This window comes from Chiloscyllium punctatum, chromosome 8, assembly GCF_047496795.1.
Source record: "Chiloscyllium punctatum isolate Juve2018m chromosome 8, sChiPun1.3, whole genome shotgun sequence".
Lineage (NCBI taxonomy): Eukaryota > Metazoa > Chordata > Chondrichthyes > Orectolobiformes > Hemiscylliidae > Chiloscyllium > Chiloscyllium punctatum.
Window position 1 is genome coordinate 130091310 of NC_092746.1, and position 26379 is coordinate 130117688.

General features: G+C 48.5%; 1 protein-coding gene across 1 annotated transcript; it reads right to left on the bottom strand.

Moving 5' to 3' along the window:
* Positions 1-11726: 11726 nt before the first annotated feature.
* Positions 11727-20690, bottom strand: LOC140480914 (uncharacterized). The gene is made up of 3 exons (XM_072576499.1): positions 20589-20690; positions 18271-18369; positions 11727-14042 (listed from the first exon to the last, which is right to left on the bottom strand). The coding sequence occupies exon 3, from the start codon at positions 13991-13993 to the stop codon at positions 12926-12928; it is 1068 nt and encodes a 355-aa protein (XP_072432600.1). The 5' UTR covers positions 13994-14042; positions 18271-18369; positions 20589-20690; the 3' UTR covers positions 11727-12925.
* Between the last annotated feature and the right edge of the window lie 5689 nt (positions 20691-26379).

Genomic DNA, 26379 nt, shown 5'->3' on the forward strand with positions numbered 1-26379 from the left:
AATTTTTTGAGGATGTAACTCGGAAGATGGATGAGGGAGATCCAGTGGATGTAGTGTACCTGGACTTTCAGAAAGCTTTTGATAAAGTCCCACACAAGAGGTTAGTGAGTAAAATTAGGGCGCACGGGATTGGGGGCAAAGTACTAGATTGGATAGAGAATTGGTTGGCTAATAGGAAACAAAGGGTAGTGATTAACGGCTCCATTTCAGAATGGCAGGCAGTGACCAGTGGGGTACCGCAGGGATCCGTGCTGGGACCGCAGCTTTTTACAATATATGTAAATGATATAGAAGATGGTATCAGCAATAACATTAGCAAATTTGCTGATGACACAAAGCTAGGTGGTAGGGTGAAATGTGATGAGGATGTTAGGGGATTACAGGGTGACCTGGACAAGTTAGGTGAGTGGGCAGATGCATGGCAGATGCAGTTTAATGTGGATAAATGTCTGGTTATCCACTTTGGTGGCAACAACAGGAAGGCAGATTACTACCTCAATGGTATCAAATTAGGTAAAGGGGCTGTTCAGAGAGATCTGGGTGTTCTTGTACACCAGTCAATGAAGGCAAGCATGCAGGTACAGCAGGTCGTGAAGAAGGCTAATAGCATGCTGGCCTTCATAACAAGAGGGATTGAGTATAGAAGCAAAGAGGTGCTTCTGCAGCTGTACAGGGCCCTGGTGAGACCACACCTGGAGTACTGTGTACAGTTCTGGTCTCCAAATTTGAGGAAAGACATTCTGGCTATTGAGGGAGTGCAGCGTAGGTTCACGAGGTCAATTCCTGGAATGGCAGGATTGCCTTACACGGAAAGACTGAAGCGACTGGGCTTGTATACCCTTGAGTTTAGAAGACTGAGAGGGGATCTGATTGAAACGTATAGGCTTATGAAAGGACTGGACACTCTGGCAGGAGGGAACATATTTCCGTTGATGGGGGAGTGCCGAACCAGAGGACACAACTTAAAAATACGGGGTAGACCATTTAGGACAGAGATGAGGAGAAACTACTTCACCCAGAGAGTGGTGGCTGTGTGGAATGCTCTGCCCCAGAGGGCAGTGGAGGCCCAGTCTCTGGATTCTTTTAAGAAAGAATTGGATAGAGCTCTTAAAGATAGTGGAGTCAAGGGTTATGGAGATAAGGCTGGAACAGGATACTGATTAGGAATGATCAGCCATGATCATATTGAATGGCGGTGCAGGCTCGAAGGGCAGAATGGCCTACTCCTGCATCTATTGTCTATTGTCTATTGTCTGTCTATTGTCTATTGTCAATGTTGGGAAAATTAAAATCACCACCAGCCTGTTGCTTCTACATCTCTCCATCATCTGTTTATATATTTGTACCTCTACCTCACGCTTACTGTTGGGAGGCCTGTAGTACAGCCCCAATATTGTTACTGCACCCTTCCTATTTCTGAGCTCTGTCCATATTGCCTCACTGCTCGAGCCCTCCATCGTGCCCTCCTTCAGCACAGCTGTGATATCCTCTCTGACCAGTAATGTAACTCCTCCACCCCTTTACCTCCCTCTCTATCCCGCCTGAAGCATCCATATCCTGGGATATTTAGTTGCCAGTCATGTCCTTGCCTCAACCAAGTCTCCTTATAGATATCAGGAATCCTGAGGGACAGGATGTACATGTATTTGGAAAGGCAAGTACTAATTAGGGATAGTCAACATGGCTTTATGTGTGGGAAATCATATCTCACAAATTGAATGAGTTTTTTGAAGAAGTAACAAAGAGGTTTGATGAGGGCTGAGGGATACATGTGATCAATACGGAGTTCAGTCAGGCATTTCACAAGGTTCCCCATGGGAGACTGGTTATCAAGGTTAGATCTCATGGAATACAGGGAGAACTAGCCATTTGGATACAGAACTGGCTCAAAGGTAGAAGACAGAGGGTGGTGGTGGAGGGTTGTTTTTCAGACTGGAGGCCTGTGACCAGTGGAGTGCCACAAGGATCGGTGCTGGGTCCATTACTTCTCATCATTTATATAAATGATTTGGATGTGAACAAAGGAGGTATAGTTAGTAAGTTTGGTGATGACACCAAAATTGGAGGTGTAGTGGACAGCGATGAGGGTTACCTCAGATTACAACAGGATCTGGACCAGATGGGCCAATGGGCTGAGAAGTGTCAGATGGAGTTTAATTTAGATAAATGTGAGGTGCTGCATTTTGGGAAAGCAAATCTTAGCAGGACTTATACACTTAATGGTAAGGTCCTGGGACGTGTTGCTGAACAAAGAGACCTTGGAGTGCAGGTTCATAGCTCCTTGAAAGTGGAGTCGCAGGTAGGTAGGATAGTGAAGAAGGTGTTTGGTATGCTTTCCTTTATTGGTCAGAGTACTGAGTACAAGAGTTGGGAGGTCATGTTGCGGCTCTACAGGACATTGGTTTGGCCACTGTTGGAATATTGCATGCAGTTCTGGTCTCCTTCCTATCGGAAAGATGTTGTGAAACTTGAAAGGGTTCAGAAAAGATTTACAAGGATGTTGCCAGGGTTGGAGAATTTGAGCTACAGGGAGAGGCTGAATAGGCTGGGGCTGTTGTCCCTGGAGCGTCAGAGACTGAGGGGTGACCTAACAGAGGTTTACAAAATTATGAGGGGCATGGAGAGGGTAAATAGGCAAAGTCTTTTCCCTGGGGTTGGGGTGTCCAGAACTAGAGGGCATAGGTTTAGGGTGAGAGGGTAAAGATATAAGAGAGACCTAAACTCTGGACTCCCCCACCCCAGGGAAAAGACCTTGTCTCTTTACCCTATCTATGCCCCTCATGATTTTATAAACCTCTATAAGGTCACCCCTCAGCCTCCAACGCTCCAGAGAAAACAGCCCCAGCCTATTCAGCCTCTCTATATAGCCCAAACCCTCCAATCTGGCAACATCCTTGTAAATCTTTTCTGAACCCTTTCAACTTTCACAACATCTTTCCAATAGGAAGGAGATGGGATTTGCACGCAATATCCCAACTGTGACCTAGTCAATGTCCTGTACAGCTGCAAAATGGCGTCCAACTCCTGTACTCAACACTCTGACCAATAAATGAAGAGATGACAAGTAGGGAAACCCAGTGGATGTGGTCTATCTAGACTTCCAAAAGGCCTTTGATAAGATGCCTCACGGGAGGCTGCTCAGTAAGGTGAGAGCCCATGGTGTTCGAGGTGAGCTACTGGCATGGATCGAGGATTGGCTGTCTGATAGAAGGCAGAGACATAGGATAAAAGGTTCTTTTTCGGAATGGCAGCCGGTGACGAGTGGTGTTCCGCAGGGTTCAGTGTTGGGGCCGCAGCTGTTCGCGTTGTATATTAATGATCTGGATGAAGGGACTGGGGGCATTCTAGCGAAGTTTGCCGATGATACGAAGATAGGTGGACAGGCAGGTAGTACTGAGGAAGTGGGGAGGCTGCAGAAGGATCTAGACAGTTTGGGAGAGTGATCCAGGAAATGGCTGATGAAGTTCAATGTGAGCAAATGCGAGGTCTTGCACTTTGGGAAAAAGAATACAAGCATGGACTACTTTCTAAACTGTGAGAAAATTCATAAAGCCAAAGTACAAAGGGATCTGGGAGTGCTAGTCGAGGATTCTCTAAAGGTAAACATGCAGGTTGAGTCCGTGCTTAAGAAAGTGAATGCGATGTTGTCATTTATCTCAAGAGGGTTGGAATATAAAAGCACTGTTGTGCTACTGAGACTTTATAAAGCTCTGGTTAGGCCCCATTTGGAGTACTGTGTCCAGTTTTGAGCCCCACACCTCAGGAAGGACATACTGGCACTGGTGCATGTCCAGTGGAGATTCACACAGATGATCCCTGGAATGGTAGGTCTAACATACGAGGAACGGCTGAGGATCTTGGGATTGTATTCATTGGAGTTTAGAAGGTTAAGGGGGGATCTAATAGAAACTTACAAGATAATACATGGCTTGGAAAGGGTGGACGCTAAGAAATTATTTCCGTTAGGTGAGGAGACTAGGACCCGTGGACACAGCCTTAGAATTAGAGGGGGTCAATTCAGAACAGAAATGTGGAGACATTTCTTCAGCCAGAGAGTGGTGGGCCTGTGGAATCATTGCCGCAGAGTGCAGTGGAGGCTGGGACGCTAAATGTCTTCAAGGCAGAGATTGATAGATTCTTGTTGTCTCGGGGAATTAAGGGCTATGGGAAGAATGCGGGTAAGTGGCGTTGAAGTGTCCAGCAGCCATGATCGAATGGCGGAGAGGACTCGATGGGCCGAATGGCCTTACTTCCACTCCTATGTCTTATGGTCTTATGCTGAATGATTCTCTCCCCCCGAGATGGAAAGGCCTAGACCTGGTCTTGCTCACAACCAGGACAGCTCTCCAGCTCCAAGGGACACTGGAATGGACACACCTGACCCAGTGCAAGAGGGATCCAACTCCACAGAGGGATGACCGAGCCAGACATGATACAGCTCGGACACTGCAGAGGGATCCAGCTTCACAGAAGGAAGTCTGAGCCAGACAAGATACAGCTCCGGACACTATGGAGGGATCCAGTTGATCGCCGCAACTATCGGGATATGACCCTCGGTCTGACCTGCACATCACTATGGATTGGTAACAGGAGACGCAGAACAAGGCACTTAATTCACTGCCAATGAGCTGCAGTCGAACACCTTCCTTCACATGGCTCAGAGGGTGAACCAGACCAGCTGCTGGGTCTGTGATCAAAGCCTTGCTCATTCCCACGGGAACATTCCTCTAGCCACAGTCCCTTTTAACGTTGCAGAGATGGCAGAATGGCTGGACCCAGACAGGTCACCCTGAGGTCACGATGCTCAGTCTGCAACCAAACCGGCCATTCACATAACGAATAGCCCAGACCGCTGGAAATCCACAGAGTACCAGCTTGACAAATTGACTAGGTGGTTCACCCCAGCCCATAACCTCTCACATGAACCCCCAGCATTGATCATCACTGATACCACTGGACAGGACCATCCATAGGGAATATCTGCTTGTCAAGAAGCCAGCCATCTGCCCCAGCTAATGCCCCAACTCCCTGCTCCTGACCTCCGCAATGCACCGGCCCATGGCAGAGGGCAGCATTGTGATTTGCACCCCGCGCCTCCCCCCACCCCCAAATGAACAAGTTTGCCCACAATTCCAGTTTCACTACCATCAGGACAGGAGACCAAACCTACCACCTGAAAACATACAGCGGCACTTATTTTGTCTGCAGCCAGAAGGTATACCCCTGGCTGGGCTGCCAATGTTAGGGACTGGGAGCTGTTTCATCAGGTACGTGGGACCACTCATTGACCATTCCCAGTCCTCTCCCCTCCAGGAGCTTATTACCTGCAGCAAATACACCCTAACTGGCCCAGACAAGGTTCTCTCCCTATTTGTGCCCACGTACCCAACCCTGCGCCTGGACATAGAGGTACATCAGCTGGCTCCCACACCAGAGAAGATGGTGAATGCCACGGCTGATATGTTTGCCCAGCTGAATGAAAATCGAATGGCCCTGGACTACTTGCTGGTTGAAAAAGGGGGCACATGCGCCCTCATTGGCGTAGACTGCTGTACCCACATTTCTGAGACCAGTGAAAATATAACTGACCTGGCGCACCACATCTGATAGGCTGCTGCTGTCCTACATGGACAGGAGTCCCATTGGAACTTGTGGAGCAGGGCAACATCCTGGCTTGGCTCACGGGGCACAGCTCTGCTCCACGGTCTGATACCCCTTATTTCTGTTCTTGTGGGTATTGTAGCCCTGGTCAGGACCTTCTGTATGTGCTGCTCCTGGTTGTGTACAGCATCGTTACCCTCCTGCCCCCCCTCACCAAACGTCGATTCTCCTGCTCCTCGGATTGTGTCTGGCCTGCTGTGTTTTTCCAGCACAACATTTTTCAAACCCCTCCCCCCCCCCCCCCACCCCCCCACCCCCCCCCTCCCCACCCCCCCCACCCCCCCCCCACCACCACCCAGCTAGTACAAGTCTGCTGGAGTGACATCTCCACTCTAATACAGCGCCCACTCTGTCAGATTCAGACACCAACGACTACCTCTCCAACACGAGATTAGAGAGGTGGAGAGGTATATGACACAGCATTTTAGGCAGCTTCCAAGGTGCAGGAAAATTGACATTTTGCAAAAGCCCTTCATATACCTGATGAAGGGCTTTTGCCTGAAACGTCAATTTTCCTGCTCCTCAGATGGTGAGGGGCCTCTTGGTTCGAGTTCGGTCAAAAGAATCGACAAATGTGGTCTATTCAAAAAGCAAGGGTCATTAGTTTATTGAATGAAGGAACCTTGATGCAATTCATTCCAGCAACACAGAGATTGAAGCTTCTGTGTTCTGTGGTGAAGTTGCACAATTACATTCGAAAATTACACATTATATGCTTTTTAAGAAATAGTACAGCCTTAATTACAAGAAAGACCAATCACATATAATAAGGTGACATGATTTACAGCAAGTTAATCCAATGATATTTCTTGGGAAAGGGTTCTTCATTCCAAGAAAGGTCCAATCAACCATAATAAGGTGACATGATTGAAGACAGGCTAATCCAATGGGATTCGATGGTAAAAGATATCTTATTTATGTAAATTGTCATGCCATATACTGGTTCAAGCTTAGCTCAAATGATCAATTAATGTGTCAGTATTCAGCTTTTGAAAACTCTATGGTCCTCTTATCTTTGAATTTCAGCTTAGTTCTGTAAATCAGCAGTACAGGTTCACGGGCCATTTTATAGTATTCTTTTAAATCGAGAAACCATTTTGAGTAAATAAAAATCTACATAAATTCAAATTGCCTAAATTCAAATTTTAGATCCTCACTGGCAGGTGGGACTAGATTGGATTGGGATATCTGGTCGGCATGGACGGGTGGGACCGAAGGGTCTGTTTCCATGCTGTACATCTCTATGACTCTATCAAGGATAAACAGTGTATTAGACACAGGACACTGTCCGTCCAATGTACCATACAGTATGGTACCACTGCAATCTAGCAATGTGGAGATTTCCAATGGAGCCTTGTCATTTGGCAGTGATAAGTGAATGGGCTTTCCGAACTCTCTCTACTCTCTCAATACTCTCCACAGCATTAACAACTCCGGTCTGCTTTAGGATGAATGGGCCCATTCAGACATAATCCCAAATGGAAAGCAGTAAGTCAGTGTCTGAAAATAACAGCTCAGTCAGGCAGTGAGATTCACTGAGGAGAGGGTGGGGACCCTGTGACAGTGTCACTGAGGGGAGGGTGGGGACCCTGTGACAGTGTCACTGAGGGGAGAGGGCGGGGACCCTGTGACAGTGTCACTGAGGGGGTGGGGACCCTGTGACAGTGTCACTGAGGGGAGGGTGGGGACACTGTGACAGTGTCACTGAGGGGGTGGGGACCCTGTGACAGTGTCACTGAGGGGAGGGTGGGGACCCTGTGACAGTGTCACTGAGGGGGTGGGGACCCTGTGACAGTGTCACTGAGGGGGTGGGGACCCTGTGACAGTGTCACTGAGGGGAGGGGGTGGGGACCCTGTGACAGTGTCACTGAGGGGGTGGGGACCCTGTGACGGTGTCACTGAGGGGAGGGGGTGGGGACCCTGTGACAGTGTCACTGAGGGGGTGGGGACCCTGTGACAGTGTCACTGAGGGGGGGGGGGTGGGGACCCTGTGACAGTGTCACTGAGGGGAGGGGGTGGGGACCCTGTGACAGTGTCACTGAGGGGAGGGGGTGGGGACCCTGTGACGGTGTCACTGAGGGGGTGGGGACCCTGTGACAGTGTCACTGAGGGGAGGGTGGGGACCCTGTGACGGTGTCACTGAGGGGAGGGGGTGGGGACCCTGTGACAGTGTCACTGAGGGGGTGGGGACCCTGTGACAGTGTCACTGAGGGGGGGGGGGGGGTGGGGACCCTGTGACAGTGTCACTGAGGGGGGGGGGGTGGGGACCCTGTGACAGTGTCACTGAGGGGAGGGTGGGGACCCTGTGACAGTGTCACTGAGGGGAGGGTGGGGACCCTGTGACAGTGTCACTGAGGGGGGTGGGGACCCTGTGACAGTGTCACTGAGGGGAGGGGGTGGGGGACCCTGTGACAGTGTCACTGAGGGGAGGGGGTGGGGACCCTGTGACAGTGTCACTGAGGGGAGGGGGGTGGGGACACTGTGACAGTGTCACTGAGGGGAGGGGGTGGGGACCCTGTGACAGTGTCACTGAGGGGAGGGGGTGGGGACCCTGTGACAGTGTCACTGAGGGGGTGGGGGACCCTGTGACAGTGTCACTGAGGGGGGGGGGTGGGGACCCTGTGACAGTGTCACTGAGGGGGGGGGGTGGGGACCCTGTGACAGTGTCACTGAGGGGGTGGGGACCCTGTGACAGTGTCACTGAGGGGAGAGGGTGGGGACCCTGTGACAGTGTCACTGAGGGGGTGGGGACCCTGTGACAGTGTCACTGAGGGGAGAGGGTGGGGACCCTGTGACAGTGTCACTGAGGGGGTGGGGACCCTGTGACAGTGTCACTGAGGGGAGGGGGTGGGGACCCTGTGACAGTGTCACTGAGGGGAGGGGCTGGGGACCCTGTGACGGTGTCACTGAGGGGGTGGGGACCCTGTGACGGTGTCACTGAGGGGGGTGGGGACCCTGTGACAGTGTCACTGAGGGGGTGGGGGACCCTGTGACGGTGTCACTGAGGGGGTGGGGACCCTGTGACAGTGTCACTGAGGGGAGGGGGTGGGGACCCTGTGACAGTGTCACTGAGGGGGTGGGGACCCTGTGACAGTGTCACTGAGGGGAGAGGGGTGGGGACCCTGTGACAGTGTCACTGAGGGGGTGGGGACCCTGTGACAGTGTCACTGAGGGGGGGGGGGTGGGGACCCTGTGACAGTGTCACTGAGGGGGGGGGGGTGGGGACCCTGTGACAGTGTCACTGAGGGGAGGGTGGGGACCCTGTGACAGTGTCACTGAGGGGGTGGGGACCCTGTGACAGTGTCACTGAGGGGAGGGGGGTGGGGACCCTGTGACAGTGTCACTGAGGGGAGGGGGTGGGGACCCTGTGACAGTGTCACTGAGGGGGTGGGGACCCTGTGACAGTGTCACTGAGGGGAGGGGCTGGGGACCCTGTGACGGTGTCACTGAGGGGGTGGGGGACCCTGTGACGGTGTCACTGAGGGGGTGGGGACCCTGTGACAGTGTCACTGAGGGGGTGGGGACCCTGTGACGGTGTCACTGAGGGGGTGGGGGACCCTGTGACAGTGTCACTGAGGGGAGGGGGTGGGGACCCTGTGACAGTGTCACTGAGGGGGTGGGGACCCTGTGACAGTGTCACTGAGGGGAGAGGGTGGGGACCCTGTGACAGTGTCACTGAGGGGGTGGGGACCCTGTGACAGTGTCACTGAGGGGGGGGGGGGGTGGGGGACCCTGTGACAGTGTCACTGAGGGGGTGGGGACCCTGTGACAGTGTCACTGAGGGGAGGGGGTGGGGACCCTGTGACAGTGTCACTGAGGGGGGGGGGGTGGGGACCCTGTGACAGTGTCACTGAGGGGGGGGGGGTGGGGACCCTGTGACAGTGTCACTGAGGGGGGGGGGGGTGGGGACCCTGTGACAGTGTCACTGAGGGGAGGGTGGGGACCCTGTGACAGTGTCACTGAGGGGGTGGGGGACCCTGTGACAGTGTCACTGAGGGGAGGGGGTGGGGACCCTGTGACAGTGTCACTGAGGGGAGGGGGGTGGGGACCCTGTGACAGTGTCACTGAGGGGAGGGGGTGGGGACCCTGTGACAGTGTCACTGAGGGGAGGGTGGGGACCCTGTGACAGTGTCACTGAGGGGAGGGGTGGGGACCCTGTGACAGTGTCACTGAGGGGGGGGGGTGGGGACCCTGTGACAGTGTCACTGAGGGGAGGGTGGGGACCCTGTGACAGTGTCACTGAGGGGAGGGTGGGGACCCTGTGACAGTGTCACTGAGGGGGGTGGGGACCCTGTGACAGTGTCACTGAGGGGAGGGGGTGGGGACCCTGTGACAGTGTCACTGAGGGGAGGGGGTGGGGACCCTGTGACAGTGTCACTGAGGGGGTGGGGACCCTGTGACAGTGTCACTGAGGGGAGGGGCTGGGGACCCTGTGACGGTGTCACTGAGGGGGTGGGGACCCTGTGACAGTGTCACTGAGGGGAGGGGGTGGGGACCCTGTGACGGTGTCACTGAGGGGGTGGGGACCCTGTGACAGTGTCACTGAGGGGAGGGTGGGGACCCTGTGACAGTGTCACTGAGGGGGTGGGGACCCTGTGACAGTGTCACTGAGGGGAGGGTGGGGACCCTGTGACAGTGTCACTGAGGGGAGGGGGTGGGGACCCTGTGACAGTGTCACTGAGGGGGTGGGGACCCTGTGACAGTGTCACTGAGGGGGTGGGGACCCTGTGACAGTGTCACTGAGGGGAGGGGGTGGGGACCCTGTGACAGTGTCACTGAGGGGGTGGGGACCCTGTGACAGTGTCACTGAGGGGAGAGGGTGGGGACCCTGTGACAGTGTCACTGAGGGGAGGGGGGTGGGGACCCTGTGACAGTGTCACTGAGGGGAGGGGGTGGGGACCCTGTGACAGTGTCACTGAGGGGGTGGGGACCCTGTGACAGTGTCACTGAGGGGAGGGGGTGGGGACCCTGTGACAGTGTCACTGAGGGGGTGGGGACCCTGTGACAGTGTCACTGAGGGGGGTGGGGACCCTGTGACAGTGTCACTGAGGGGAGGGGGTGGGGACCCTGTGACAGTGTCACTGAGGGGGTGGGGACCCTGTGACAGTGTCACTGAGGGGAGGGGGTGGGGACCCTGTGACAGTGTCACTGAGGGGGGGGGGGGTGGGGACCCTGTGACAGTGTCACTGAGGGGGGGGGGGGTGGGGACCCTGTGACAGTGTCACTGAGGGGAGGGTGGGGACCCTGTGACAGTGTCACTGAGGGGGGGGTGGGGACCCTGTGACAGTGTCACTGAGGGGAGGGGGTGGGGACCCTGTGACAGTGTCACTGAGGGGAGGGGGTGGGGACCCTGTGACAGTGTCACTGAGGGGAGGGGGTGGGGACCCTGTGACAGTGTCACTGAGGGGAGGGGGTGGGGACCCGGTGACAGTGTCACTGAGGGGAGGGGGTGGGGACCCGGTGACAGTGTCACTGAGGGGAGGGGGTGGGGACCCGGTGACAGTGTCACTGAGGGGAGGGTGGGGACCCTGTGACAGTGTCACTGAGGGGAGGGTGGGGACCCTGTGACAGTGTCACTGAGGGGAGGGGGTGGGGACCCTGTGACAGTGTCACTGAGGGGGTGGGGACCCTGTGACAGTGTCACTGAGGGGAGGGGGTGGGGAGCCGAGAGTCTGATCGTGGACCTGAGTGGGACTGGAGCAGAAACAGGAATAGCATTTGTCTGGTCAATCCTTCAGTAAGTGTAAGTGTAAATTAAAAGGAAGATTTTCTATTCTGTGAAGGTCCGACTGGGGAGTCGAGGTTCATGGTTATCCCATTCCTGAAATCCGAGATGGTTCCTGTACCTTGGGTGAGTATGTCCAGGAAGTGCCTCTGACTGGAGCAGTGTGAGCCTGACCTTTGGATACAGGAGCAGCTGGGTGGAGCATGGGGCATTCACCAGGTGGAAGAATTGTGGGTAATGCATTTCAGGATGTGGTCACCCCTCCTCCTCAACCCTTCCCCCTACACCCCACCCCCCCTCCACCACCCCCCACCCCCCCCCCAACCTCCCCCCACCCCCCCCCAACCTCCCCCAGCTTAAGGAAATGTCAGGACAGGGTGAAGGGGTGACCAGACAGAAGAAGGGGACCAGGCAGGTCAAGAGGGAGTTCCCCAAATGTAGGTCAATTGCAAACCAAAATGATGGTTCATTTGTGGAGCCCGGCCAGAGCCAATGCCATGGCATTGTGGGTGTTCCAGATACTCAGGGTGAGGGTGAGGGAGGAAGAAGTGTGGAAGGGCGGTAGTGATCGGGGAGTCACTTGTGAGGGCATTTCAAAGCCGTGATGTATCAATGTGTTGCCTCCTGGGTGTCAGACCCTGATTTGTCATGGAATAACTGAAAGGCACTGGGAGGGGGAACAGTGATCAGCTGGAATTTATGGTCCATATTGGGACCAGTGATCAGAGGGAGAAAGAGAAATGAGGTCCTGCAAGTAGACAGAGGGAGTTAGGTTGGAAATTGAAAGGCAGACCTTTAAAGATAGCAACCTCTGGGTGTTTCTTCGTGTCATGGAGTAGAGAGTATGAGAATGGAAGGGTAGAGTAGATCAATGTGTCACTGGAGAGATGATGCAGGAAACCAAGCTTTCAATTCTAGAGACGGTGGGCCCTGTCTAAGTTGGATGGGTTCGATCTGAACAGACACAGGAGCATGCTCCTTGTAGGAGTATGATGTCAGAGCTGTAACTGAGACTTGTCTGAAAGATTGACATGACTAGCAGCATAACATTATTGGGCATTCAGGTGAGATAGAGAGAGGGATGGAAGAGAAAAGAGGTTTCACAATATTGATCAAAGAATCAATTATCACAGTGAGGAGGGAACGCCATCTTGGAGAGATCATCAAATGAATATAGCTTTTTACCAATTACACAAAAGGACAAAAGAGACAAACTTTCTGTTGGGTGTATCATAGTCAGGGAGAGATAAGTGGTCAAATACCTAATCAAACTTCAGAGAATTGATTGAAGATTTCATTACTTTCTTGTGGAATAGATGCTGATCAATGATAGAGTAATGTATCCAAAAATCAAAACCTCATCCCCTGAAGCACAGCAGCATCAACTCAGGGGAGGAGGAACTGGAAAACTCAGGAGGATCTTTATGTGGAATGGACACACAGGGTGACACCTGAGTAATTTTCCCAGAAATGACAACTTGCAGGAAAGTTACTGTGGTACCACAGACCCTTGAAGCGTCTCACTACATGGACAACATACTAAGAGGGAAGGTTATTGTCCACATGTTCAGCAACTTTTCTTGCATCAGACCAGCCATCTTTCCCCTCCATTAACTGCTTTATGGAACTTTCAGTAATTGGTTTTGGATCAATTGCATAGGAGACAACAGCATTAACCCCATTGCGTCTGAAAAAGTGAAAATAATTGGGGCCAATGACACAGTGATTGTCGAAGCCACTGACAGAGTTATAGACCCGTACAGACCATTTAACCCAGTCATATTTCTTTGATAAACCATTGAGAATGTAACTTACACATTCACAGTTATTTCTTCCACCCTTTTCAATTATCATTTTCTCAACATCTATTTCTGCCTGCTCAGCAAACTCATTGATGCACTTATCTATCATGGATTTCATTTTATTCTCTACTTTGCCCATTTTCTCATTCCACTCTCTCTTTAATGCCTCTACATCGGTCCCAGTGATAGCAGAGTGACCCACCAGGGCAATCAGGCCAATGCAGAAGAGCTCTTTGAGGCGGCAGCAGAGCCCCTCCATCAGACGCCGGTTCCTCTGGTCATATTCCATGGCAGTTTCCAGAATGGGTTTGCCAAAGATGGCAGAATACCCCATCACTGCATCATAGAGAGTGTGAAGGTTCTGGTCACCTTTAGTCTCATTGAAGTGTGTGAGGAATTCTTCTTTCTCCTTCTCCCGGTATTCCGGATTTGCGTTCAGGATGTCCATGTACTTCCTGAATTGGTTTTTCAGATTCTCCTCAACGGGGAAGTACTGATTATTAACTGTACTTTGTTCGATAGCCTGAAGCACTTGCTGAATCTGACCTGAAATGACATCCAGCTGGTTCCTGACTATCTGGAACTGCTCCTTCATATATCTCAGCTCCTCACTCTCCACATTACCCATAGCAAGTTTAACAATTGCTGCTGCTACCCCAAAGATGGCTCTTACCGCTCCAGCAGCAGAGGCGAATTTTCCTAAACTCTCAACAACTGACATCGCATTTCTCACTGCAACCACTGCAGTTGCAACCTCAGTGCTGGCTTTTGCCAGTTCCAGGGAATCTACTGCTGTTCCTGCCATACTGATGGGCTGAGCACTGTGTTCGGATGGTCGTTTCCTTCAGTTGTCTCTGAAAAAAAAGATAAAAGTTATTTATGACTCCACAATGTATCGGGGAGAGTGAAGACCTTAAGAACTGGGAGCACATGTAGGCCATTCAGCCCCTTGAATCTGCTCCACCTTTTAAATGATCACAGCTGATTTCATTCTCAGCCTCAACTTCACTTCCCTGCCTGCTCTCCATAACCATACAACCCAATAATAAATAAACATTTATCTGTCTCCTCCTTAAATTTACTAATGTCCCAGCATCCACCGTACTCAGTGGGGCGGGGGGGGAGCGGGGGGTGGGGGTGGGGATGGGGGGGAGGGAATTCCACAGAATCATGACCCTTTGAGCAAAGTAATTCCTCCCTACCTCTATTTAAATCTGCTACCCCTTATCCTAAAGCTATCACCTCACATTCTAGATAGCCATGTGAGGAAATATCCTCTCTGTATCGACTTTGTCAATCCCCTTTAGCAGCTTATAGACCTCAGTGAGATCGCCTCTCATTCTTCTAAACTCCAGAGAGAACGGGCCTAAACTGCTCAATCTCTGCATGTTTGGAAACCCCTGATGTCTGGAATCAATCTAGCGACCCTTCTCTGAACTGCCTCCAATGTTCCTCAAATAAAGGAGGAACTCTCCACAATGGTTCAGGTGCAGTCTCACTAATACCTTGTACAATTGCAGCAACACTCCCCTACTTACACACTCCATCCCTTTAACAATACATGGCAACATTCCATTAGCCTTCCTTATTACCTGCTGAAGCTGAATCCTAGTTTTCTATGATTGATGCAAAAGGACACCCAAATCCCTCTGCACTGAAGCTCTCTTCAGGAATTCCTGAAGAAGGGCTTATGCTCGAAACATCGATTCTCCTGCTCTTTGGATGCTGCGCTTTTCCAGCAACACATTTTTCAGCTCTGAGCTCCAGCATCTGCAGTCCTCACTTTCTCCTAGCTCTCTGAGGAGACCACTCAGCCCCTTGACCCTGCTGTACCGTTCAATAGGATCATAGCTGATCCAACGTTCCTGCACTTTCCCTGTAACCCTTCAATCCCAAAAAAAATCTATCTCCCTCAGTCTTAAATATACACGGCTGCTGCAGCTTTCTGTGGCAAGGAGTTCCAAAGACCCAGAACTCTCCGAGAGGAAATTCCTTCTCATGTCTTAAATTAGTGCCCATTTTTTTCTAAAACAGTGTCCTCTGGTTCTGGACTCTCGCATGAGGGAAACATCCTCTCAGCTTTGACAGAGGAAAAAGTGCTGGATGTCTTGAATCGCATAAAGGTGGATAAATCCTCAAGGCCTGATCAGGTGTACGCGAGAACTCTGTGGGAAGCTAGAGAAGTGATTGCTGGGCCTCTTACTGAGATATTTGTATCATCGATAGTCACAGGTGAGGTGCCAGAAGACTGGAGGTTGGCTAATGTGGTGCCACTGTTTAAGAAGGGTGGTAAGGACAAGCCAGGAACTATAGACCAGTGAGCCTGACCTCGGTGGTGGGCAAGTTGATGGAGGGAATCCTGAGGGACAGGATGTACACGTATTTGGAAAGGCAAGGCCTGATTCGGGATAGTCAACATGGCTTTGTGTGTGGAAATCATGTCTCACAAACTTGATTGAGTTTCTTGAAGAAATAACAAAGAGGACTGATGAGGGCAGAGGGATAGATGTGATCTATATGGACTTCAGTAAGGCATTCAACAAGGTCCCCATGGGTTCGCAAAGTTAGACCTCATGGAATACAGGGAGAACTATCCATTTGGATACAGAATTGGCTCAAAGGTAGATGACAGAAAATTGTGGTGGAGGGTTGTTTTTCAGACTGGAGGCCTGTGACCAGTGGAGTGTCACAAAAATCGGTGCTGGGCCCTCTACTTTTCATCATTTATGTAAATGATTTGGATGTGAGCATAAGAGGTACAGTTAGTAAGTTTACAAATGACACCAAAATTCGAGGTGTAGTGGACAACGAAGAGGGTTACCTCAGATTACAACAGATCTGGACCAGATGGGCCAATGGGCTGAGAAGTGGCAGATGGAGTTTAATTTAGATAAATGTGAGGTGCTGCATTGTAGGAAAGTAAATCTTATCAGGACTTATACACTTAAAGGTAAAGTCCAAGGGAGTGTTGCCTGGAGGCCATCCTTGTGGAGTATGGATGTGTATAAGGACTGCACATCCATAGTGAAGATAAAGTGCTGGGGACCAGGGAACCGAGAGTTACTGAAGAAATGGAGGATGTGGTTGATGTCACGGATGTAGGTGAGAAGTGCCTGAACTAAAGGACAGAGGATGGAGTCGAAGTGGGATGAGATGAGTTCTGAGGGGTAGAAACATGCAAAGACAATGGGTCAGCCGGGGTAGTTGGACTTGTAGATCTTGGGGTACCGGTAGAACTGGGCAGTGCGGGGGGGGTGAACTATGTGTTTGGAGGCAATGGAGGGAAAATCACCGGAGGTGATGAGTGCTCGGACAGTGTGAGTGATTTTGGTCTGATGGGTCACGGTGGGGTCGCACTCAAGGGGGAGTTAGGACGTGGTGTCGAAGAGTTGCCGTTCAGCCTCTGCAACATAGAGGCCCAGTCTCCAGACTGCCACTGCCTTGCCTTCTTTCAGAGAGAGAGAGAGAGAGAGAGAGAGAGTTCAGAAGCAATTTACCAGGATGTTGCTGGGAAGTGAGGGCTTGCGTTACCAGGAGAGGCTGGATAGGCAGGAGCTGCTTTCACTGGGGCAAAGGTGACTTGAGAGGTGACTTTATACAGGTTTATAAAATAATGAGGGGTCATAGATAAAGTGAATGGCAGATATCTTTTCTGTCGAGTGGGAAATTTCAAGACCAGGCGGCATATTTTTAAGGTGAGAGAAGAAAGGTATTAAAAAGGATATTGGGGTAATTTATTTTAGACTCCGTGTAGTTCACATGTGGAATGAACTTCCAGAGGAAGTGGTGGATGCGGGTACAGTTACAACATTTAAAAGATATTTGGATAAATGCATGAGTAAGAAATGTTTGCAGTCAAAGGCCTCTTGCTATTCTTGCTGAGTTAAAGAAGAAAGAACAAAGAAAATTTACAGCCCAGGAGCTGGCCCTTCGGCCCTCCAGGCCTGAGCTGATCCAAATCCACTGTCTAAACCTGTCGCCCAATTCCTAAGCATCTGTATCCCTCTGCTCCCCACCTACTCAGGCATCTGTCCAGACTCACCTTAAATGAATCTACCGTGCCTGCCTCTACCACCTCGACTGGCAACGCGTTCAAGGCATTCGCCACCCTCTGTGTGAAGTATTTGCCACGTATATCTCCCTTTAAACTGTTCACCTCTCACCTTGAACGCGTGACCTCTTGTTATTGAATCCCTCACCCTGGGAAACAGCTTATCTCAATCCACCCTGTCTATACCCTTGATGATTTTGTAAACCTCAATCAGGTTCTCCTTCAATCTCCTTTTTTCTAATGAAAACAATCCTAACCTATTCAATCTCTCTTCATCGCTAGCACCTTCCATACCAGGCAACATCCTTGTAAACCTTCTCTGCACCTTTTCCAAAGTGTCCACATCCTTTTGGTAATGTGGTGACCAGAACTGTACACAGTATTCTAAATGTGGCCAAACCAAAGTCTTGTACAACTTTAACATGACCTGCCAGCTCTTATACTCAATACCCCGTCCGATGAAGACAAGCATACCATATACCTTCTTGACCACTCTATCCACCTGTGCAGCAACCTTCAGGGTACAATGGACCTGCACTCCCAGATCTCTCTGCTCATCAACTTTTCCCACGGCTCTTCCGTTCACTGTATAATTCACTCCAGAATTAGACTTCCCAAAATGCATCACCTCACATTTGCCACTTCTCCACCCAACTCTCCAGTCTATCTATATCCTCCTGTATTCTCTGACAGTCCCCTATGCTTTCTGCTACTCCACCAATCTACGTGCCATCTACAAACTTGCTGATCAGACCAACAGTGCCCTCTTCCAGATCATTGATGTATATTACAAACAACAGAGGCCCCAGCACTTGAGCCGTGTGGAACACCACTGGTCACCTTTCTCCATTTCGAGAAACATTAATCCAGATAAGGTTCTGGGAACCTGGATTGAGTCCTGCCATGGAAGATGGAGGAATTTGAATTCAATAAAAAACAAATCAGGGATTAAGTGTCGAATGATCATGAATTATTTGTCAAAAAAGCCCTCCTGGTTCAGTCATGTCCTTTAGGGAAGGAAACTGGCCTACCTGTGACTCCAGACCCACACCAATGTGGTTGACTGCTCACTGTCCTCTGGGCAGTAAGGGATGGCAGGAAATGCTGGTCTAGCCAGAGACACCCACACCCTGAGAATGAAGAAAGAGAAAAACACTTTATTTGTGAACAGTACCTCACCGGGAGTAGAAACTGAACATGGAGCCACTGTGTTTCAGACAGGCCCAAGGAGGTTGGGACTGCGTGCAACAAGATTCATTCCTGAACATGTGCAGAGGGAAGAGGGGCGTGCCTGACAGAGAGGAGGGGGGTTGTGCAGATGGGAGAGGCATAGAGTGGGGAGGGCTGGGGTACAGAGGGAAGGGGAGGGGGTGAAGAGATCAGAACAGGGCTGGTGAGAGAGACACAGACCACAGAGCAAGGCAGTCTCCCGATAAAATCAATCCTTTCAAAGTGAGGAGTCAAATTTCACATCACTGGGTGATTAAGAGAAACACACACATTCTTACAGTTGTTCTGGAAACGGTGGCTATGTAATTGCAGTCATGATGTGGTCACATGGAGGTGGCTTTCCCCAGTCTGATGGTGACAGGACAGAGGACTGAGAATCAAACCATAATCAAACATCCCAAGGTGCTGACCATTTCAAAACAAAGTACAACACTGAGCCTCATGGGGACAGAACAGGTCGGTCAAAGGCTCAGCAGCTTCAGTCTTCATAACATTTAATGTTTACGCTCCCCAGTCCGGGATATCCGAGAAGCTGTTTGATCATTTCACAACGGTGCAGGGTTGGAGAGGGCTGGTGGAGAGGTAGAGCTGGATGGCATCAGTGTAGAGTGACAAATAGCAGCCTACTTTGGGATGGTGATGTCAAGGAGCAGCCTGGAGGTGAGGGATAAGAGAGGGCCGAATAGGCTGGGGCTGTTTTCCCTGGTGCACAGAGGCTAAGGAGTAACCTTATAGAGGTTTATCAAATCATGAGGGGCATGGATAGGGTAAGTAGACAAGGTCTTTTCCCCCGGGGGGTGGGGGAGACCAGAACTAGAGGGCGTAGGTTTACGGTGAGAGGGGAGAGATTTAAAATGGACCTCAGGGGCAACTTTTCACACAGAGGGTGGTACGTGAATGGAATGAGCTGCCAGAGGATTTGGTGGAGGCTTGTATAATTGCAACATTTAAGAGGCATTTGGATGGGTATATGATTAGGAAGGGTTTGGAGGGATATGGGCTGGGTGCTGGCAGGTGGGACTAGATTAGTCTAGGATATTTGGACAGCATGGATGGGTTGGACTGAAGGGTCTGTTTCTGTGCTGTACATCTCTAATACTCTATGAGGGACATGGGTAGATCAAGAGGGAACATCAGAGAGAAGAGTCTGGGAGCTTGATATTTTCCAGACCCATTGTCTGTCTCCAGAATCATAGACTCATCGAATCCCTACAGTGTGGAAAGAGACCATTCAGCCCATTGAGGCTGCCCTGAGCTTCTGAAGGGCATCCCAACCAGAGACCTAATCAGTTCCATAGCAATTCTTCAAGACTTGCAAAGAATTTCCAGTATGCTTGAAGTCAATGAAGTTTCAAAATCAAGGAACATGTTTGAGTAAAGAAACAATCAACAATCCTATTTCAGATACAGCAGCTAATGGCAAAGCTATAAGTACATTGATTAAACTGGAAAAGAGAAAGAATACACAGATGAATAAAGCACCAGTGCTGAGGGACAGGTTACAGCATGTGGCCCAAATAAGGGTTCGCGATATAAATGCACAGAGTGTAAGGAATAAAATAAATGAGCTGCAGGCACAAATTCAAATTGGAGATTATGAGATAGTAGCGATTACTGAGACGTGGCTGCAGGATGGTTGGGATTGGGAACTAGGTAAACGAAGTTACAAGGTTTTCAGATTTACTTGCATACTGACTGATAATGAGATGTATTTGAGCACGGGATGTGATTTAACTTGAACTGAATCGAATTAGGTTTCTTGTCACATGTATTCACATGTGTACAGTGAAACGTTTACAAGTCAACACTTACAATGGCATTTTTGGTACAAAGATACCTAGGTACAGATTCTTCAGTACAAATTCTTCAGGAAAAAAGATTCAAAAATAAAGAAATAAAATGTCTAGCATTACAGACCTTCAAAAGTACTAAATCATACCAATAAATCAGAAAAAATAAAGACATGAAAAGTTCAGATTATTATCATTGAAACAGATTCTGTATATTGTTTTTTTTTCCTCTATTTCCTAAGTAACCTCACAGTTCTTAAATTATTACATTCTTACACTGGATTAAAATCTGCTTCGGTAGCACTAGATGGTAAAGACGATTGTACTACCCTGGTTGTAGCTGGCTGAGCTAAGGTCAATGTTGATGTTCTCTCTCCCAACGTTCCTTCTTCATGGACTGATGTTGTCTCTGTAGTGTTAGCTCCTCTGGGCCAAGTCTCCCTTTTATATACAGTTCAAAAACTCCCAAATGCTCAGGCTCACTGTCATTTACTTTGTCAGCAGGTAACTGACATGTCAATTCCTCCAATGTAGTTCGGGCAGTTTGATACAGCAATGTCATTTACATATTTTAGTTCCTCCATGTAAATTCGTTTCTGTTTCAGGAAAAGGTGTAATGTAAAGCAGTATCAGATATTGTAATTTTCTGATTGATTGAGCCAATCTGAGGAGCTGGGCTGATTCATAAACAGTTCATCTGAAACTCTGAGCTATTGTTTCATCTGAAACCTTGCATCCATCAGCATTCATTCATTCTAGTCAATCATGGAAATAGCTTGCATACCTGTCTTGCCTGATACAATCTCAGAGGTCACAAGGCACCAGGTTGTAGTCCAACACATTTATTTGAAATTACAGGCTTCATCAGGTGAAGTGCAGGGAGGCACATCGTCACAGAATGTACAGGCATAGAGATCACAAGGTCATACAAATGGTGTGAGGAGTGTCGATAGGCTGGGTAATAAGTCTCTGCAGGTGATCAAGAGTGTCAGACGGTGTGAGTAAAGTGCCAACATGCCAAGGATCTCACCAAAGTAAGAAGTAATCCAAAACTGTACAAACTAATGAAGGTGGAGAGATCATAGCAAGTTATCACATGATGGTGTCAAAACAGGGCAATAAGGAAGACTTTACAAATACAGAACAGTCTGGTGGGGTTACAAATAGCACAACATGAACCCATGCTCACAGTTGAGGCTGTCTCCATGGGTATGGAGTTTGGCTATCAGTTTCTGCTCGGCGATTCTGTGTAGTTGTGTATCTCGAAGGCTGCCTTGGAGGACACTTACCCGAAGATTAATTAGGTAGGAGCTGGAAAATGTGGATTGGACACAGCTATTTGAAGGGGAGTCCACATTTGAGATGTGGGAAGCTTTCAAAGATAGGTTAAAGATAGTGCAAGATAGGCATGTCCCGTTGAAGACAAAGGATAGGAAAGGCAAGATTCATGAACCGTGGATGAGAGGAGAAATCGTACGACTAGTTAAGAGGAAAAGGGAAATGTACATAATGTCCAGGCAGCTAAGAACAGAATGGGCTCTGGAGGAATATTGGGTGAGTAGGACCAGCCTTAAACGAGGAATCAAGCGTGCTGAAAGGGGTCATGAAATAGCTTTAGTGAGCAGAATGAAGGAGAATCCCAAAGCCTTGTATTCTTATATAAGAAGCAAGAGGGTATCTAGAGAAAGGATTGGTCCACTAAAGGAAAATGAAGGAAGGCTGTGTGTCGAACCTGAGAAAAAGGGTGAGATTCTGAAAGGTTCCTTTGGATCAGTGTTCACTAAGAGAGGGACATGATGGATGTTGAGATTAGAGATGTTGATTAGTCTGGATCACGTTGACATAAGTAGGGACGATATGCTGGGTATGCTAAAGGTTATTAAGGTGGACAATTCTTCAGGATCAGATGGGACCTATCCCAAGTTGCTGAGGGAGGCGAGAGAGGAAATATCTGGGGCCCTGACAGATATCTTTGTAGCATCCTTAAACACAGGTGAGGTGCCGGAGGACTAGAAGGTTGCTCATGTTGTCCCCATGTACAAGAAGGGTAGGGGGATATTCCGGGTAACTACAGATCAGTGAGCCTGACGTCAGTGGTGAGAAAGTTGCTGGAGAAGGTACTGAGGGATGAAATCTATTTATATTTGGAAAAGAATGGGATTATCAGTGGTAGGCAACATGGTTTTGTGCAGGGAGATCGTGGCTTACAAACTTAATAGAGTTCTTTGAGGAAGTGACCAAGTTTGGAATAGATGAAGGAAGGACTGTTGATGTCATATACATGGACTTTAGTAAGGTGTTTGATAAGGTTCCTCATGGTAAACTAATAGAGAAAGTAAAGTCACATGGTGTGCAGGGTGTTCTAGCGAGGTGGATAAAGAACTGGTTGAGCAACAGGAGACAGAGAGTAGTAGTTGAAGGGAGTTTCTCAAAATGGAGAAAGGTGACCAGTGGTGTCCCACAGGGGTCAGTGTTGGAGCCACTGTTGTTTGTGATAGACATCAATGATCTGGAAGAGGGCATTGTTGGTCTGGTCAACAAGTTTGTAGACGGCACGTAGATTGGTGGAGTAGCAGAAAGCATCGGGGACTGTCAGAGAATACAGGAGGATATAGATAGACTGAAGAGTTGGGCGGAAAAGTGGCAGATGGAGTTCAATCCAGGCAAATGTGAGGTTTATGAAGTTTGGGAAGTCTAATTCTAGAGAAAGCTATACAGTAAATAGAAGATCCTTGGGAGAAGTTGATGAACAGAGAGATCCGCGGGTTCAGGTCCATTGTACCCTGAAGGTTGCTGCACAGGTGGATAGAGTGGTCAAGATGGCATACAGTATGCTTGTCTTCATCGGACGGGGTATTGAGTATAAGAGCTGGCAGGTCATGTTAAAATTGTACAAGACCTTGAGAATACTGTGTACAGTTCTGGTCGCCACATTACCAAAAGGATGTGGACGCTTTAGAGAGGGTGCGGTGAAAGTTTACGAGGATGTTGCCTGGTATGGAAGGTGCCAGTTATTAACAGAGGTTGGGTAGGTTAGGTTCTTTTTCAGTAGAAAAAAGGAGATTGTAGGGGGGACCTGATTGAGGTTTACAAAATCATGAAGGGTATAGACAGGGTGGATAGAGACAAGCTTTTTCCCAGGGTGAAGGATTCAATAACGAGAGGTCACCCTTTCAAGGTGAGAGGTGAAAAGCCCAAGGGAGGTATACGTGGTAAGTACTATATACAGAGGGTGGTGGGCACCTGGAACGCGTTGCCAGCAGAGGTAGCAGAAATGGGCATGGTAGATTCATTAAAGATGCATCTGAATAGACGCATGATTAGGTGGGGAGCAGAGGGATACAGATACTTAAAGATTTGGCGACAGGTTTAGACAGTGGATTTGGAACAGCTCAGGCTTGGAGGGCCAAAGGGCCAGTTCCGGGGCTGTAAATGTTCTTTGTTCTCTTTGTTCTTCTTTGACCCTCTGCCTGTTCAGAGTTTTCCTGCACCATTACATCAAGCAGGGTATTCACTAACTGAACCTCAACTCCTTCACCTTTCTCTCTACTCTTTGCTTCTCCACAACGTGGGGTCTCACTCCCACCTTGTCAAAACATTCCCAAGAACAAACTGAATTCTTGGAACTGACACTCTGTCAATCACTCTCACTGTTACTTCCCCAGTCTTGAGTTGGCACCCCAATCTGATCCTACATAGGGGAAAAAAAATTTCTGTCCATCTATCCCTCAAATTACCACACTCTCGGGCACATCAAAGAAAGTGTGCATGTTCGTTCATCTCTCACAATCAACGACTTGTTAGATCGTGTATCTCTCAAAATTATAACTTCTTGTCTTTCTTCCTGTGTTCTTTCTGAGTTAACTTTACCCAGAGGCGAATTCTTTGCAGAGATCAGATACTAACTCCATGCTCAGCCCTTGCCTGGGCTGCAGCTCTTCGACTCTTCTTGGTGTTTCCTTCACTAGCTTCACAAATACTTAGGTTCCTTGACCACATCTTTTCCCACAGTATCTTTCTTTAATGCCCAGTGCTGTGACTTCACATGTCCTACTTTGCCACAGTGGAAACACCTGGGGCCGTTCACCTCCTTTACACCCTCTTAGGCTTCTTTTTTAACCTGTGGTCAATTCTTACCAGTGCTCTCTACTGTTGGTTTAGGAGTAGAGGATCACCCCTTCTCCCAACTGCTTATGCTCACAGGATGAAAGTCTGGCCGGAAGCTTGTCTTATGCACCAGGGCATATTCATCTGCTCATTCTGCTGCCCTTCTCACTTCCTGAACTTTCTGTTCCTCCGTGTGAATTCTTATCATCTCTGGAAGTGAGTATTTAAACTCCTCCAGCAGAATAATCTCTCATCGAGCCTCAAATGTCTTACCTATTTTTCAAACACACACCCATCTATCACAATGAATATATTTAATTCTTTCCAACTCATCATAAGTCTGACCTGGTTCCTTATTTGTGTTTCCGAACCGCTGTCTATATGCTTCTGGTAACAACTTGTAAGCACTTAGAATAGTGTATTTAACTTCTTCTTAATCTCTTGATCCTTCATCCAACAGCACTGCAAATACTGCACTAGCTCTGCCTACCAATTTAGTCTGAACTAGCATTACCTATAAGTCCTTGGACCACTCCATCTGCCAAGCCAATTTTTCAAATGAAATAAAGAAGGCTTCAACATCTTCCTCATCAAAATGTGGCAGAGTTTTGTCATATTTGTATACATCACTACCTTCTCTTTTAATCTCCATCCTGTTAACTTGACTTTGCTAAGTCACAATTTCTCAAGTTCAAATTCTCTCTCTCTTTCTCTTCTCTCTTTCTTTGCTTAACTAAGAACCTTGTCTCTATCTTTTTTCCTTTCTCTCTTTCTCTTTCTCTCTCCCTTTGTTTGTCTTCTAACTCCATTTTCCTCAATTGTAATTTCAGTTTTCTAACTCTACTGCATTTGTCTGTTTCTCTGACACACCTAAGTGCTTGAGTAATTCTCTTTCCATTTCTGCTTTATTTTTGTCCTAAGTTAAACTCAAATTTAGCATATTTGCTCATTCTAAAAGTATGGCCTTTTTCTTTCCTTCTTAACTTACTTGGCCAATTTGAGAATCATCTTCAAACCCAGAACCTATTCAGCAATTTTAAGAGACCTTTCTCGCACTTTTAATTTAATCAACCAGAAGTCACCGAAATTAAACAAATTGTCTCACCTATGTTTTATCTTGGACACTAACCTGCAGGTGCTTAAATCTGCTGATATCCGCCAAATATATTCAAATCTAAACCAGTTCAAATTGCACATCCAAGACCCAAACTGTTTAAATTGTGGACAAAAGCTCCCTAAGTTGTTCAAGTCCCAGCAACCAGCCTCCAAAATGTTATGACACAGGGTAAACTTCCTGCTTAAGTTAAACTAGCAACACAGAACAGATTCAATCTGTGCAGTTATCTGTTAAAATTTGAGAGGTCAAGAACTATTTAAAGTAAATATAAACAACTTTATTACTTAAAGTACAACAGAAAATAATTAACTAACAACTGTTTACACCTCCTTCCCCATACCTATCTTTTACTTTCCGTTCTATAATACTAGTCCGATAAAACCCCTCAATTAAGGTTTACTGAAAAATTCAAACTTCAAAACCAGCCAGCGGTTGAATCTTCTCTTTACCTTCCTCTGTAGAGTGCTCTCCAGATCGGTGTTCGGGTTTTTCTCTGTACAAATGCCTTCTTTAGACAGTTACATCTCTGAGTTCTGACTAGCAGCCAACATCTGTTGGTCTTCTGGCAGTTCTCCTCCCAACTGTTCAATTTATACTCCCAAAGCATCAGATTGTGTTATTGCCTTTTAATATTGCCAATTTACTAAACTTAAACTCCATTGGAGGTTTTTTTTGGAGGGGTATAATTTAAGCTGATTAGTTTACTTCAAATTTGTTTTTGTCTCCAGGCATCCAGCTACACTAGCTGCTGGACCAAAATGTGACATTGTATCTTGTTCAGAACACTTGGTGCTGTCAGGTAGTTCTGCTAGCTTTTAATTCTCTTGAAGGTACAATACACTCACATTTCCCTAATACCGTATCTCCATTCTAAAAGGTCTTCCCTTTACTGTAAG